A 16,903-nucleotide genomic window follows, 5' to 3' on the forward strand; every position below is an offset into this window, starting at 1 on the left:
GAAGCCCCTGGTTGACATATACTCATGAGCAAAATGAATACAGTGTAAAAGGGCCCAACTCTCCACAGCAACTCTTTACCTAGACCAAGAAGGCTCAGTATGTGGGACTAGGGCTACTCAAGGTCCTTATTCAGTGGTCAAGCCAAGTCACAAGTGTGGGGGCAGTGGCTCCAGAGTAATCCACACCAGAGTACCTTTTTGTGGCTGCCTCGGTGGATCAGAAACAAAGCGCTACAGCTAGGTGTATAATTTATAAAATATCCTTTATTTATTCTATGGAACACAGTCAAGTGGGAGCTTCGGGAAAAAAAAATTTTTTTAAGATAATAGTGTTGTGACCTGGTTTTGAGCCCCATTGATCAGGCAGTGGCCAACATCTCCTGCTGTGGCTTTGACAAATTCTCTCCTGCACAGGCAGAGAGGTCTGGTGGGAAACAGGGAAGTGTTGGCACAGTCATCTGTCCAGTTGCTTATAATCAAGAATAATTTATGAAGAGCAGAAGTAACATTTATACTGCTGGTTTGTGATCAAGAGATGACTTACAATCTAGTGTATTCATTCCAGGAAGTATAAAAATGTTTTTACTTATTGTTTATGGGGACTTTCTTAGAATTTTAGCATTTCTTTGGGAACACAGTATTTCTCTACAAATTTAGAAATTCCCTAGATTATATAAAATCAAACTTCCTGGTTTGACTTAATTAGTAAGGAAATAATTAAGAGTAACATTCGGTAAGGTAGTTACTCTTTTTATTTATTTTTTTAGCACAATGGTTTAATCAAAGATGGTTTGCTTGAAAATGTTAGGGGATCTCCACCAATGGGCAACTATGCTGGCTATCATGCCAGAAAAATCCATAAACGCACGCGCCACTGAGCTGTTTTCACCAGACTTCCTTTCTAATAAACACAACACTTCTTCCTCCTCTCAGATGTGAACCTCAGAAGCCAAAATGCCCATGTGCCAACTGTAGGCATGTTGCTGAGCAAAGAAGGCTGGCAAATCTGTCCAGCAAATTCACTCTATGGTGGGATGGCAACAGCTTTGTGGCCTTGGAGGAGTGGCTGTGCATGCCCTCCAGGCAGTACGAGGTTGGTGGCCCCTAGCAGCAGGGGAAAAGGTCCTTGCTTAGTTAGAACATAAGAACTTTGAGGGAAAATACAAACGGGCTCATTAAAAGTGGACGTCTTGTGAATACGTTCCAACTCCTCCCCCTGCAACCCCCCGACCTAGGGGGACCTGCAGCTCCCCATGCTTTCGCCGGCTGCATGTCCCCAGGCTGACCTGGGCCAGGGACTGCCACCTTCTCCTACCGCTCTGTGGTGCTCCAAAGAGGACGTCAACCCTCAACCAAAAAAACCAGAGGGAAAAATCACAAACGCTGAAAACTGGGTTCAAAAGCTCCCCCGGACACCTTTGGTCTGCCTTCCCCCAGCTTGTATCTGGTTAGGGGCTGTGAATCAGAATTCAGAAACTGTGCTGCCCAGAGGGGACAAGGTACAGCCGTGAGGAAACACCCCAAAGCAATAAATAACAGCCAGCTCGGGACCCTTGTCCCTGCCCCTCCCCCAACTACCACCGCTGGTTTTTCCTCCCTGGAACCCAAGGAATCTCATCCTCAAACCTCCCTGCTGGGCACGGAATGCTGGAATCTGGTTTCCCGCTTCGGCACAGGACGGAGCCTCAGTCTTTCGCTTTATAGCATCATTTATGGCATGAACTAGGAACATAATGTGTTTACACAAACACACGACAATTGTACATCAGCATCTTTACAATATTAAAGGAATCATATACAAGTCTACAGGCATCGTACAAGGGGTGGGGCCGGCCGGGACGCCCCACCCGCCCAGCAGTTCTCTGCAGTTTCTCCACCCCCTGGGGAAGAGCCATCTGGGGAGGGGAAGTGTGACAAGACAGGGGGTATCCATCTTTGGGCCTGTCATCTGGGAGGCAGCAGGTCTGCGAGGACTCCAGCAGGATTCCAGTCCTCGTTGGAATCTGGGGCCAAGAACCCAAGGTCTGACTGTGTCCAGGTCTTACTGGCAGACTAGTGTAACCATAGTTTAAAAATTCAGTATGCAGGTGAGTGTGGGAAAATCAGAGTGGAGGACGGCTTCCTGAGCTGGGGACCCAGAGGATGCTGCTGACAGATGGGCTCCTCCACCATGGGGCCCATTCCTGAGGTAAGGATGCAGCGTGGCCCCGGTGCTGATCCCGACGGGGAGTGACTCCTCTCAGAGCCCATGAGGGTGCACACAGATAGAAACCAAAGCCCCCGGGCATGAGTAGGTCAAGTGACGCTCAAGAGTGGCCTGTGCCCCAAGCGGCAGCAAAGACAGGGTCTCGAATGGTCCCAGAGTGGTCCCTCCCCCATGCCCATACCACCCTCCTCCCAGCAGCCCCACCCCGTGGGGCCGTGTTTCAGCCCCGATGGCACTGCCATGCCTGCCCTCTGTCCCTAGAGCAGGGACCAGGAGTCTCCAAGTCCTGTTCTGCAGGAACCCGGGCAGAGGGTCCCGCAGCTCTTCCACCGCCCCCACACAGACGTGCTGCCGTGTCCCACTGAGCTGAGCACCAGATAAAGAAGCAGGGGTCCTTGTCGGCCTCTCTGACTTGTGCACTGACAGTTACTTCCGTCTTAAATACTGTAGAAAAATAAGCCATCTCTGACGCAAGAGACCCACTGGAGTCTGCCGCATGGAGAAAGACGGACAGCTCCTCTGGAGTGGACCGGGGAGGCCTCTGCTGACCCTGCCTCTGCACATACAGAGCCTCCAGGGTGCTGTACCAGGCTGGGAGCCCAGGGGCCCAGATGACTGGTGGCGGAGTTCCCCCCTCGGCATCTTTGGGTCACATCCATGGTCCTCTGGTGGGCATGCCTCCAGCATCCCACATTCTGTTATGATGCCCTGGGCCTTGGGGCTCCCCAGGCGGGCTCTGGACCCTCCGGCCCCACCCTCAGTCTCATGCCCACTGCTAAGCAGGCGTAGGCAGAACTCCCCAGCACTGTTTCCAGGTCCCTGGGGGTGTCCCTAGGGCCAAGGGGCCTCAGGTGGACACTGAGGCAGGGCCTAGTCCAGGGGCTCCTGCTTTATTCGGACGGCAGTGGGGGTGGGCTGTGGTCGCCGCTCCTCCCGGCAAAGCACATACTCGCTGAACTGGGAGGAGTCCACGCCCCCCCCGCAGGATGCAGCCACGCTGAAACCCCTCTGGAAGAGCCTCTCCAGGACCTGCCAGGGAAGAAACAGGGGTCAGCAAAGCCCAGCCGCAACAATCTGCCCCCCGGGGCCTGGTGGGCAGGTGGGCACTTGCCAGACCCCTTCTCCTGACAGGGGTCTGGGCACAGACACCAGCCGGGCAGCCACAGAAGGGCCAGGGCCCCTTAAGAGATAAAACCTGGATGGGTGCCATCCCACTGCCCTCAGGGGTCCACAACCTTGACTGGGCCCCTCTCTCCCAGACACATGGTCCTGGGTCCCCCTCCCCCACTGAGGCCCCAGCAACAGAGACCCGGCCCCTGGCCTCGGGGCAGCCACCTGCTTCCCTGAGCTGGGAATCCCAGATGGTTTGAGGCCTGGGGCCTGATCAGCTCAAGGGAGCTCGCGGTGGAGAGGAGTTCTCTCCCATCTCTGCAGGTCTCCATGTCCACATGGGTTTGTGCCTCTGTGAGAGGGAGGCTCAGTCACTGTGTCTGACACCCGTGTCCTGCAACTAACTAGCAAGTTCTGAAGGACAGCCTACAGTTTTCCCTACCAAGTGCGCTCTGCCCCAACCAAGCCTGAAGCAGGAGTCTGCTCTTGGGTCTGGAAGAGCCTGCGGAAAATAGGCCCCCACTCCATCTGGGGCTCTCCAACTCTTAGACCCATGTGGGGAAAACCAGTCTAGAAATGCTCTGGGAAGCTGTGCCGTGGGTGCTGGTGGCCCCAGGTCAGCATGATGAGGAAGGGGGCTCCAAACCGCCCCCACTCTCAGCCTCTGACCTGCTGCTCCTACTGCCTGGGTTTAATTTGAAGCCAAAGTCAGACTCTGGGTGTCAAATGAAGCACACTTTGTTGAAAATACTCTAGGCCATTTTTATAGAACATCCTTTTGGAAAAAAAAAAAAAGCACAGATCAATTTTTTTAAGTCCATCCCCCAGGCGCCATCATTTAATTATGAGCGGGACATAAATTATGCATCGACACATTGTTGCCTTTTCTGTAAGATGGCACGGAGGGCCTCGCCATCCCAGGGACCCGGCCTCCCCCCCACACCAATCTCCCTCTGCCGCTGCCCCAGGGCTTCAGGGAGGCAGTGGGGGAGGAGGCAGGGGCAGTCCGGCCCTCACCTGCACCGAGTTGAGCCGGCAGTAGCCGTTGAGCGGGAAGCGGATGACGTGCGTGGGGTCCTGGTTCCAACCAGCGTTGACCGAGTTGCACATGACGTCCCCGGTCTCGGGGAAGACCTCCTCGATGAGGGCCTTCTCGCCGCTGAGCGCGATCCGCTCGCCCAGGTCCGGCGTGACCCGCACCACCAGGCAGTCGCAGGCCCGGCTGCGGCGCCGCTGCTCCTGCTCCTGCTGCCAGCGCTCCAGCTCGCGCACCATGGGCTGTAGCTGGTAATAGCGCGCCTCCTCGTACAGCAGGCTGAAGTCCTGCAGGCATGTGCATACGGTGGGGGCGGTGGGGGTCCGCCCTTCGGGCTCCGGAGCTCCGCGCCCCACTCCCGCTCAAAGTCCAGGGGAATTGTGCCCCCATCCCCACCCCCAGCACAATGTGGGCTGGGATGGTTGTCCCCATTGTACAGATGGGGAAAGTGAGGCTCCGGTGAGTGTGCCCCCCAAAATCTCTGGCCTCCGCCCAGTGGCAGTGGCTGGTGTGCACCTGTCCCAGACCCCATAAGCCCTTCCATCGGGCCCCAAAGCCACGGGAGCAGCTTTATCCCCCTCCCCCGAAGCAGAGAGAAGTTTCTAGAAAGACCTGGAGGCTAGACTAGAGGAGCCTGAGGCTGTGTGGATGGTTGGGGACCCGCTGCCTTCCCTGAGAGGACAGGCTGGGGTGGGCACAAGGCAGCCCCGGCCTCCCTCCCTGGAGATGCTCACTGTCCTACAGGGAGGAGAAAGGGACCTGCCTGGGTTGGATTTTCAGCAGCAGCAGCATCTACCAGACCTTTTCTGAGCCTTAGTTTCCTCATCTATAAAATGGATGTTATCACGCAGCTCAAAGAGTGGGTGAAGCTTAAAGGTCAGCAAGGTTGCTCCCTGCCTTCGCCAGCAGTGTGAGGAGGTGTCTGGGGTGGGGCCCCACCTCTCACCAGCAGCTCAACCCCGGGCTGGCGGGCTCACACTGACCTCCCCTCAAGGCCCTGACATTGGTCCCCTGCCCCCTCAAACACATGTCCACCCACACCCACCCTAGCCCTGAGCAGCTGATGACCCATGACCAGACCACTCGGCTCAAGTCCCGCTGGTGAGCCTGAGGAGCCCTGGGGGCAGGCAAGGAAGCCCAATCCCCAAAGCTGGGCCCACACCGCTGGCCCTAAGTCCCTCTGCCTGCTGACTGACCCTAGCCTTCAGAGTCACCCCAGGCCTGCCATCAGTCAAGAGCCTATCCTGTCAAGAACCACAAGAGTTCATCACAGCTTCATGCCGGGCCCCAGTTCTCATCCACTAGAGGTTTTAAATGATATCTGCAAACCAGCAACCCCCACATCCTTCCTCAAAGCCCAGAATACCTCCCCCAGACGCCCCACCAGTTCTTCCAAATAGGCGTGGAATGCTTCAGCCTGTTCTACCCTGGGCCTCCACACATCCACTCAGGGCTCAAGCTTCAGGTCAGGGGAATCCCCAAGCCCCCTGACCCCCGCTATCCACACTGTGGCTTTTGCATCTTTTTCCCAAATGTGAATCTAATCGACCACTTTGTTCCACCTTCGCTGCCTCCACCTTCCTGCTCCCTCCACATCCTTCACACAACAGATCTGAGGGTCCTGCCCCTACTCACCCTCCCTCTGCATTCAGGGCAAAACACCCAGAGTGCAAGGACCGAGGACCGGACACAGTCTGCAGCCTCTTCCTGCTCTTCCCCTCCCAGTTCACACAGCCCCAGGCTGCCACCTATCTAGCTCCCTACCCTCGCTGCTCCTCACCCCCAAGACCCTCATACCCTTCTGCCTCTGTTTCTCCATCATCACCCAGAGAAACACCCTTCCCTCCAAACCCACCCAGGCCAGCTTCCCTGTGGTTCCCTCTCACCGTACTTCCTGTTTCTCTGCCCCTGTGGAATTTAAGTGGTTTTCTGTTCAACATCTATCATCCCATAAACTATAACCACTGTGAGCACAGGACCTATGTCTGCCTCTCCCCACTGCATTTTTAGCCTGAGTTCAGTTGCTGGCATCGTTGGGTCCTCTGGGTGCCAGAAGGAAGGACATTTGCTGGTTGGAGCTGGGGTAGCCCCAGCCTGGATTTCCTGCCTCTGGGATCCCTGAGCCACAGAGGAGTCCAACCCTGGAGGCAGGACTCTCAGAACCAGGTTGGCTGCGGCAGACAGGCTCATCCCAGGACCGGGGGGTGAGAACTTTTGTTTAAAGTTCTTTTTGGTGTGGATCAGGGTGTTCCCTCTGCCAAGTGCCGACAAGGACCAGCTTTGGGAACCTCTAACTCCTGTAACTCCAGCACAAGACGGTCCTTCAGCATACAACTGGGGTAAGCGCTTGCTGTCGCTGCTTAATTGTTGTTACACCCTGATAAATAAGCTAAAAATGTGAGAAAACAAAATTAGTTTAGAAAAACTGATTTAGCCCTCGGCTCCATCGTTTAAGTTTTTATGGTTGCCATGACAACCATGGGTCCGCTTATTAAGTCACAGCGTCCCCTGTGTAATGCCACCGCACAGGCTGTGCCGGGGAGCCGCAGGCTGCGGACTTACCTTGAAGTCATCAGGAAGCAGCAGTTTGGATGTCCGCAGGAAGCTCAAAACATAGCGGAAAATCTCCCCATCCCGGTCGATGAAATAGTGTTGCTTCAAACTGTCCAGGACAATGGGCTCGGTGCCATTGAAGAGGCGGCTTATTCTGGGAGAGATGGAAGGTGGGATGCGGGATGGAAGGGCTGGTCTACTGCCCCGCCCCCCACTCCTTAGAGCCCACCCTGCTGGATGGGTGAGAGGCATTACATGAGTGATTCTGGGACTACCCCAGGCCTGAAAAGGACGTGTGCACACACCGGTGGCAGCCAGGACACCAGCATGGCAACTAGCACATGCAAACGCCCCATCTACACTCACAAGCCATAGGCAGAGAGAGTCACACCCAGCTCTACACCCCTGTCCGCTGACACAGGTGACAGGCCTGTAAAACTACAGTGAGACAGACACCTTGTCCCATGCGCACAAACCCTTGCCCAACAGACCCGCCCAGAAAACCCCCACCAACCATCAGATACCCCAGCCCGCAGCCACACACCTGGTGAAGACGTGTAAACCAGCCAAGACACTCCTGGGTCACACGCCTCACCCAACCTGCATGAACAAGCATTGGACACAACACACCCAGCAACAGGCACAGGGTCACACGGTCTCCGCCCTCGAGCACACCGACCACAGGCAGAACCAGACACATCCTGGCGAGGGACACACCAACAACATGAGTCCACCAGAGAGACAGCTAGGCACACTCAACAAACTTACAAATGATCCACCCACAGCTTTGGCTCAGGGCAGACCAGAGGGACGGCACATGTGGGTGCAGTCACAGGGTACAGACACCCACAGTCCAGTGTGTGCACACCTACTACAGCATGTGACACCTGCCACAGGGTGTGCACACCAGTGAGGGGGGGACTGGGAGGGAGGCAGCTCCCAGCACCCCATCCTCTGAAGGGTGCTGGTTCTGACGGAAGCATAGGACCTGAAGGACGCTCTTGGGGAGCCCCGACGCCTGGCCCCCTCCACTTCCGGGCGGAGGAACCAGGCCTCCCCACTGCCCAGGGCGGCAGGCTCTGGTTTGGCTCACGTCCCCTGCAGACCTCCCCAGTGGGGAGGGTTAGGATCCCCTGAAGAGGGGTGGGGGACATCAAGAGCTTGACTCGGGAATAGGAGGGAGGTTGGCAGGGTTTCCCCAGGGACACCACCTCGGCAGGCAGGCCACACACACGCCCCCAGATGGACTCAGCATAGCCTGGGAGAAGGGTGGCTGGATCCTGGCCCCAGGCCTCCCAGCTCAGTCTGTACAATTCAAGGCTCAGCCCCCTCAGTCTCTACCTGCAGCGGCAAGGACCTCCAGGAAAGTTCCCGTCCCCCTCGGCAGCCCATCCCACCCTCCGCTCCAAGTCACCGCTCTCAGGCTGTCTCACCCCTGCCACCCAGGGCAATGAGCTGGGTAGAAGCTGAGGGGTCACAGCACCCACAGCCTCTCTAGAGGCCTCCCACCAACAGTGTCTGCTCTGCTGGCCTGGCACACTCATCAGCCAGGAGGTTGAGTGACTAACCCCTTTTCACTCTGGGGACATGGCCCAGTAGGGCTGTATATAAGTCAAAGCTGCCTCATAGATGAGTGTGAGCGGGTCAGAACCCATGGAGAGGTGTGGAGCAGCCTGAGTCTGTGAAACCAGGGCTGCGGTCACCCAGATACAACTCATCTCAGAGTTCCGAAAGCCATGGAGCCCTCTTGACCTCCCTAGGCCTGGTAACAATGACAATGGGGTACCCTCCCCTGCTGGCAAGCTCTGCGGGCTCCATGCCTATTCTAGGCGTTAAATTCCCCAGACCTAACCTCAGCAGAGCACGGGCATCCAGATGTCAGAATGAAGGCCACCTAGCATGCCTGGACAGACAGGACGGAGTGAGGCTGTCAGGCACCACGGGCAGTCTTCAGCAGACCGCAGAGGGACCCCATGTGGCACCGGCAGGAAGATGGAAGAGCCACGTCTATAGGTCAGCCTCCCCACGGAACTTTCTCCAGGCTTCCTGGTTGAGCTCAAGCGTTCTGTGCAACAAGCAATATTTCCAGGCCCTTTGTGTTGCAAACCCCTCAGACCATCCTGGTGGTCTAGGGGACTCCTGGTCCACCACATTCCAGGGCTGCCTGGGTTCTAGGTCGTCTTAAGGGTCCAAGGCTAGAAGGCTCTCAGTCTGTCTTATCTTGGGACTGGCTGGTTCTAGGTCTTTCCATGGTTCAGCGTCTCTTCCCAGCCTAAGGCCTCTCGTGCCCTCAGGGTCTGAAACTATCAGAGAGGTGTGCAGCCTGAGGGAAGGTTAGGGCAGTCACCTCAAAGGCACCCACTGACCCTTGTGAGGTCTTAGAGAGCCTGTTCCTACCCCGGGCCACCCTCCAAGGGAGGCTGTAAGTTTGGGGTACTGACTTCAGACGGTGTATAAGGAATAAGCTGGCCAGTTCTGACCCCAGCTGATAGGGGTCACCTTCTTTTCTCTTCTTTCTTTTTTTTAAGTTTTGGCTCTAATTTCCTGGATGTTTCAGTGGTTACACCTAGGTTTACTTCCTAGGTTCCTGGACCTTGGTGGCCTCCCACAGCCAGGATGGACACCAGCAAGGGGCTGAGATGCAGGAGCTAAGTGATGTCCAGCAAGCGTGAGGCAGACACAGGAGTCCACTCCCAGTCCTGGGCAGCTGGGCTGGGCGGGTTCCGGGCGAGGACCTTTGGCCATCCTGGGCTGACTAGCACCCATGGGGGCTCCCTGCTATGGAGCCGCCCTGACCAACCAAGAACGACAGCCCAGGCCTAGCTCTGTGGGCACAGGGTCCGAAGGGGTGAAGGCACAAGCCCCCTTATCTCACAGCATTGCCCAGGGTGGGACTTGACATCCAGAACAAGCCCCCTCCCCCGGTGACCTTAACACAATCCTCTATTTCCAGGTGACTTATACCTCAGTGACCCTGGGTGAGCCACTGATCATTTTTTCCAGAATTACTGAAAAACTGTTTTGTTTTAATTTTAACATTCACTCAAAGAAGGAAGAGAGACATCTGAAGGGCTCCAGCCAGCACAGCTGCCCAATGCACATGTCAGGCCTGGCCTGACCCACTGTCCTGACTGTCCTACAAGTCATTCCACCTCCATGACCTCTAGGCCAGAGCTTCCGTCTCAGGAGCACCTCTCCTGCGGGCCAGGCCAGGCAGAGCTATCCAGGCAGAACAGCAGATTTATCCTGAGGTTCAGCCCTGGGAAAAATGCAGACTGCCACCCCCTCTGGGCCCATCCTGGTGGCCCGAGGGTCCCACAGGTCATGGGACCACTGAGGCAGTCTGGCCAGGGGGCCTGCCCCAAAGCAGGATGTGGGGTGGCGGGGCGGGGGGGGGGCCAGTTTGGACAGCTAGGAGGGGAGGACCACCCCGCCTGCCAAGCTCTAGGCAGCAGCCTGGAGGCAGAATGAGGAGGCTGGTCCTTCCAGGCCTGGGCTGTGATTACTCCAGAAAGGCAAGTGTCTGATTTCCAGAAACACTTTTCAGAGAGGTGGTGGGCAAGGGTTTTATGAATGTCACTCGCAAATGTCAGCTGATTAAGGGATGATCTATCTCAAACAACGCGTGAATGCCGCAGAAGGCAAAATTGAAATGAAATAAGCAGAATCCATCTCCCATCCTAGACAGGGCCCTGCCGGTTAGTGTCAGACTCTGGCAAGTTAGCGCCAGGCCAACATAGCCGACGTGGCCTCCTGGCTGCTGCCCCCCAAGGTCCCCAGGTCACAAGTGCCCCAGGCCTAGCCTCTGTCTGCGGAGGGGGAGAGCTCCAACCACACCTGCACCCCACACTCCTATTCTGAACCAGACGCTGCATTGGCCTCCAGCAGTCCCTCCTCCAGGGCACCCCCTTGGCCTCCAATGCGCTCTCTATGCAGCCACCTCCACACACTACAAATCCTTCCTCCATAAGCAACCACACGAGCGACAAGGCGGCTAGATCAGAAAGCTTCCCAGAGACATCCCTCGGCATCTGGGGGATTAATTAACTCCTCTTTTTATTTTAAATGTCTAAAACAGAGGTGATGTCCGCAGGCGTGGCCCTCCCGCTGCCAGGCCTTGGCGGTGGCCACCTTTCGGTACCCAGAACAGGCGGTCCCGGGCTCAGCCAGCAGCATGCAGCATCACCTCCCGGAGCTGCTCAGAGACCCATCCCACCTCCAGTCAGCCCTGCTGTTACATGCCAACGGAGAAACCTAGGAGAGAAATGCCCGACAGGCAAGAGCAGGGCAGTGCCTGGAGCCCCCACAGGCTCAGGAATCAGGGGCACCAGGGAGCCAGGCAGAGGGTAAAGCTCCTTGGTCAGAGATCCTTCATCTGCTGATGGTGCTATGTGGCTCATGCTTGTCCATAGCTGTGGATATCCCCGGACATCCTGGAATTCTTAGCCAGTCACTGCCACCCACCCCCTCCCAACTCCAAAGGAGCCTGCTGCTAGCCCTGAGGGTCCAGCAGTAGCCACTCAAACAAAGATGACAAATCGCAGCTGCCCCCCACCCCCATCCTTGAACTTATGCACTATCCTAGTCGTTAAGACTTGGAAATAGGATGAACTACTTCTCCCCCAGATGATCCCAAGAAGTACACTGCATGGCTCAGAACCAGTCTCCTGCACAGGCCAGGTGTGAGTCACACACAAGAGGAACCTGAAGGATCATGAGGTTCTCCAGCCAGCTGCTGGCCAGCTTCGGGTGGGGCTGGCTCTGAAAAGTGGCCTCTGCCAGTGGGTCAGGAGCTCCACCAGTACCACCAGCTCAGGGCCACAAGTCCCTGTGCTGGGCAGCCATGGGCAGGCGGGGCTGGGAGCAGGGGGACCCTGGGGAGCCCCGTGTGTCGGCTGGCAGCAGGCTTCATATGTCTCCTATGGCCACCACACGCCCTGGTGCTGTGAGGGGCTCGGCTCTTACCTGGAGTCTGGGTACTTGGTGAGCGTGGCCAGGCTGCTGGTGTACATGTGGCCGCCCACGTCGATGTGCACAGGCGCATTGGACTTCGTGAGCTGGGCTGGCAGCGGGATCCCCTGGGCGGCCAGGGGAGACACAGGCGACCGGGTAAGAGACAACCGAGACATGCTTCCTCCCTCCTGGAGATGGAAACAAGGGGCACAACAAGGGTTTCTCCACGACGGAGCTAGGCACTCCCTTGATTGCCAATGTGATCACAGATCTAATCAGATCACTTCTGCTTGTGCCTGATCACATATTCGCCTGACAAATTATGGCCACCACTGTAATTAAGTGTATTTGCATCATTTTCTTCAAAGTACCAGAGGGGCAAAAAAAAGAAAGATGCTTATTAGCAATAAGATATCAAGAAAAAAAATTTTTTTCAAGGTGTCAGCCTCCAGGGGCATAAAACAAACTGCAAAATTCTAATTAAAGGTCGCAGGCTTATGTGTTAGATGTGAAATATCCCCTGACAAACGAATCACCAATTTGTGAATTGGGATTCAGGGGTTTTTGCAAGTTTGTCTCAGTAACGAGACACCTCTAAATTAGTGACTTCCTCAGCACCTAAGGCGTTGAGTTTTATACATGTAGTAAATTTCACATCAAATTAAGAGCATTTTTGTTTCGAGAAAATACATAATCGTACAGCCAGTCAACAGCCATCTCTTGAGCACCACGGCTATGGCTGCAAGGAAGGACAGCCAGTGAGCAGGTGCTCAGGAAGAGGGCATAAAGGGGGCCACCAGCCCCTGACCCAGCCCACCCTGCCAGCTCTCACCGCCGTGCCGGTGCTGCCGTGGGCGTGAAGCGAGGACCCGCTCGGCCGCTCCTTGCGGTGAGGCATCTAGGCTTCCATCGCTGCCCAGAACATCTGTGGGGAGCACCGACAAAACCAAACACGACTTACTCCTCAATGGTCTTGGGTGCCGTGTCTCCCAGTCAAAGACGCTTATAATTGTCCTCTCTGAACATGCTTCCCAAGACCCCATGCCCTACCACAGAGATGGCAACTAGCCTGACCCCACACCCCAAGGCAAGCCTCTGGGCCATCGGAGATTAGTTATACACACATGCATGCACACACATTCACTCACACACGTGTTCTCAGGGCAGCTCCATGTCTGCTAATTCAGCTAATGACAGTACTGAAACATATGCTCACCATTATTGCCCCCAAAATGTTTCAGAACAAATCCGATTTGCTTGGTATTTTGGTTTCGAGCCACATTACCAAGCGTGTCTCCTCTTGCTTCAGAGAGCACCCTGGGAACCACAGCTCGGAGAGGATCCCCCACCCTCCAGGGGCTGGAGAGCCCCACAACCGCTTTAAATACGGTCTCTGCAGTGTTAACATGCAGCCTGAGACTGGCTGGACCCAGAGAAGCCTCTTCCAGCAGGAGCCAGGGAAGAGCGAAAGTCACCAAGGAAGCCGCCGCTCCCTCTGTGGCTCCTTAGAGAGGAAAACTTGTCTTTGTTTGCCCAGCCTGCACCTCTGCAGCTTCTCCCCAGGCCCCCAGAAAGGTCTTGTCTGTGCCTAATATATTCCAGATCCCCTCGGGATCAAGCCCCAAGGCATTACAGAGATGGCCAGAAGGAGACAGCAGCTCAGCTAATGAACCCTCCTGCTTCTCCCTATGGTCACTCAGCGACTCTCCTCTGTGTCCCGGCCACCTGAAATTGTCCCACAGTCTCCAGAAGCTGCCTGAAGACATTCTGCAGACCCTACGTAGGAGGGTTGGAGAAGAGCAGTTTTAAGCAGACCCTTCCACTGACCTGGGGCTGGGGAAGGTGGACACAGGGAATATCACCCTCTCCCCTCCCCCCACTGGCTTCCCCACACCTAAAGCTGTACTTATCTCTTGCAGGTTTAACCCCACCCTCCCTCAAGGATTGACTTTGTGCCTTGAAATTCAACATCCAGTTTTCATACATGGACCAAGGTCGAATGAGAATCAAAGCCTGCAAATTTCAGTCAGGTCATTCTCCTAGGATTTGTTCTGCCCTCCGTGTGCTGGCAAGTTCTCTGACAGGAAACGGGGGTGGGGGTTGCCATTAGCAGACAGTGATGTTTAACTTACAGCCATCCAGGGTCGGCTGCTTTTGGCATTCCTGAGTTCCCTCAAGTTTCAAGAAAGAAAACCAGGTCACTTATCTCAAGTTCTGAGAAACCAAAACACATCTCAGGAATGGGTTCTCCTGCCCTGGGAGGCTCTGCTGGGGGGAGGAGTCAGAAGGAAAGCCGCACTGAGTATAAACTGCTGGAAGGAATTCCAATGGAAATTCTATCAAAGCGGACTTTGCCCTACTACCAGGACGCTGCTCGGAAGTGACATTTCACACCAAGTACCCATCAAAAAGCTGCTCCATCCTGTTCTCACCCAGCCTCTTTTCCATCGCAAGCACAACCTGATGTTCACGGCAAACCAGACACTCACCATTGGAAGCCCCAGGCTGTACGCCTTGACGCGAACCTCCACTGCTCCCTCCGACAAACGCATCTGTGCTGGACAAGGACCCTTTCCCCGACACCACTGCTGAGGTCAGAAGCACAAAGTAGGTGCAGGAAGAGACACAAGTTCATTCTGCCAGCACCCGCATCAAACCCACGACCCATCCCCCGCGCGGCACGGCCCTCCCGACGTCGGCCAAGACCGCCTGTTGCAGGGGCCTCGGCGGTACCGGGCTCCACGGCCCGGCCCGCGGGTTTCCAAACTGGCTGGTATTGACCCGTTTCTCCGAACTGAGGCGGGAGCCCCGGGTCCCACGCCCGCCCGCTGCCAAGCCCCGCCCGCCAGAGCAGAGGGAAGCGAGCAGAATGCCACGCTCATTTACACACAAAATGATTTTGTGTCCCATTGTGCTCGCAGTTGTTCAGCTCTCTGGGGGTGATTAAACTGGCTGAGCTGCGGCAGCTTGAGACGATTTCACTAAATCGCTTCTTCGTGAAGTCGCTTCTTTGCTAAGCTGTTATTTTAACCATAAAAGGTAAACAGAAGGCGCCTGGAGAACTCTCTTCAGCTCTGCGCCCAGGGCGCCAGCCCCGGGGCCAGAGAGCCGGGGGCCTGCCGAGTTGTCCAGGAGGTGGGCCAGAAGGGAGGCAGGCGGGCCACCTGGCGCGCGCCTGCCTTGCCGCGTAGCCCGCCGGCCGGTGTGAACTTCGGGGCGGCCGGAGCCGGCTGGGCCCAGGCCCGCGGCGCCGCGGGGCTGGGGTGGCCGCGGAACCCAAACCGCCTGGCAGGACCGGGAGGGTGTGCGGCAGGGGCGGGGCGGAAGACGAAGTTAAATCAAGAGGCAGACACTTAGAGACCACAGATGGGAAGCTCGCCTAATTAAGGACGTAAAAGCGCTTTTGTTCTCAAAGTTTATTGTTGCCAGGGTTTAAAAAAAAAATTAATTGAAACTAATGCTGTTATTCACTCGTGCAGTTAAATTCCTCCATGCACATTTGAGACACGGAGTGAAAACTTGAAGCTTATCTTTTTGCAGTCGGGGGTGGGGGCAACGGGAGGACGGAAACGCGCTCCAGCTACGGGGGAGGAGGGAGGCATTTGCGAGTGTGAGCGGTGCCCGCGTCCAGGTCAGGGGCTACCGCCGGGCAACAGGGATCCGGACGCGGCGATCGCGTCTCCGCGCGGCCCGCCTGGGGGCTCCAGACCCCGAGCGCTTGGAACGACCACCAGCGCGCCAGCCCCTCCCGCTCTGTCTCGGACTCGCGGGTGGGCGTCACGGGACGCACGTCCGTCCCGTTGGAGACTTTTCCTCGCTCTGATTTGGACACCAAGCCGGGCCCAGTCAGCCTGAAGCCCAGGCTGCGTGAGCCGGGTTTTGACCTCGGAAACTCGCTGGCCCTGCAGGGCGTTCGGCCCTGCACCGAGGCCCGAGTGCCGGGACCTGAGGAAACCCCCACCCCACGCCACCCCACCCCGCGCGGCAGGAAGCTCGCTGACCGCCAGTGAGGGGAGGGTCCACCCGGGGCGAGGGCCGGCCCACGTGGGCAATCCCCCACTCCCGCGCCAGGCCTTTGTGCTGGGTGCCCCCTCGCCGTCAGCCCCCGCCGCCCTGCACCCGGACAAAGCAGCCGCCCCCGCCCAGGTCCGAATCCCGGCCGGGCGACTTTCCGGGTATTGCAGCCACTTCGGGGACTGGGGTGCGCGTCGCTGAGTGGTGGCCGCCCGCGCGGTGCTTACCTCGGAGCCGGAGCGGCGGATCGGGCTCGGGTGCAGCCCCCGCCCCCCGCAGCCGCCGGTCTTGGGAGCCGGGCTCAGCCTCGCAGCCTGTGCTCGCTGCGCGGGTCGCTCCGGTCTCGTCCTGGAGTTACTTTCTCTCTCGCCCCAACCCTCCCCCCACCCACCCCTCCCGCCCCGGCCCCCGCTTCGCGCGGCCCCTCGCGGCGCGGCGCGCCGGGGCCTCCCCTCCCCGCCCTCCCCTCGCCTCCTCCCCTCCTCGCGGCCGCCGCCGCCGCCTCCTCTTCGCGCCGCTCTCCGGCTGCCCTCCCGCCGCTCCCACCTCCTTTCCTCCCTCCTCTTTTCTCCAGCGGCCTTCTCCGACTGCTGGCGAGAAAACCAGCCCCCCACCTTAGCCTGTAGCCCGCGCCCCGTCTCGGCCGAGCCCGGACGCAAAGGGCAGCGATCCGGCTCAAAATTAACCCAGCGCGGCGAGCGCGAGCGGGAGCGCGCGGCGACTCCTGGCTCGGGGCTCGGCTGTGCCGCGGGGCAGAGGATTAGAGTCGCAATTAGCTCCGCGCGCCCGCGCCTGCCGCGCTCGGCGACAAAAATGCGCCGTTTCCCTTCCTTTAGCCGGGCGAGTACACCCGCCTCCCCCGGAGCCCGCGCCTTCCCGCCGGGGCCTCCGCCAGGACCCTCCCGGGAGCCGTGCGCCCAGGCCCCCGCGCCCTCCGCCGCCCAGCCCCCCGCCCCCCGCCGGCCAGCCACGCGGCGCCCAGGCCTCCTCCGGGCTCGGGAGGGGGCGGGGGAGAAGCTGATTTTAATCAT

General features: G+C 57.6%; 1 protein-coding gene across 2 annotated transcripts; it reads right to left on the reverse strand.

Moving 5' to 3' along the window:
* Positions 1-244: 244 nt before the first annotated feature.
* KCTD15 (potassium channel tetramerization domain containing 15) lies at positions 245-16,256 on the reverse strand. 2 transcript variants are annotated; one of them, XM_070387988.1, is made up of 7 exons: positions 16,100-16,256; positions 14,348-14,443; positions 12,691-12,783; positions 11,871-12,046; positions 6,915-7,059; positions 4,334-4,639; positions 245-3,235 (listed from the first exon to the last, which is right to left on the reverse strand). In XM_070387988.1, exons 3-7 carry the CDS (start codon positions 12,754-12,756, stop codon positions 3,077-3,079), a joined length of 852 nt encoding a protein of 283 aa, XP_070244089.1. In that variant the 5' UTR covers positions 12,757-12,783; positions 14,348-14,443; positions 16,100-16,256; the 3' UTR covers positions 245-3,076. The 2 variants fall into 2 exon arrangements, with proteins under 2 accessions (XP_070244089.1, XP_070244088.1); XM_070387987.1 differs by having other exon boundaries at positions 14,348-14,446.
* Positions 16,257-16,903: the final 647 nt, after the last annotated feature.

The sequence above is a fragment of the Bos mutus genome, chromosome 18, assembly GCF_027580195.1.
Source record: "Bos mutus isolate GX-2022 chromosome 18, NWIPB_WYAK_1.1, whole genome shotgun sequence".
NCBI lineage: Eukaryota > Metazoa > Chordata > Mammalia > Artiodactyla > Bovidae > Bos > Bos mutus.

Bases quoted from the DNA above. Each gene is read 5' to 3' on its own strand.
- KCTD15 (XM_070387988.1), bottom strand. From the start codon at position 12,756: ATGCCTCACCGCAAGGAGCGGCCGAGCGGGTCCTCGCTTCACGCCCAC. The intron at 7,060-11,870 runs GTAAGAGCCGAG...CATCTCTCCCAG, and splicing joins ACCAAGTACCCAGACTCCAG to AATAAGCCGCCTCTTCAATG. The intron at 4,640-6,914 runs GTAAGTCCGCAG...ACATGCCTGCAG, and splicing joins TGCTTCCTGATGACTTCAAG to GACTTCAGCCTGCTGTACGA.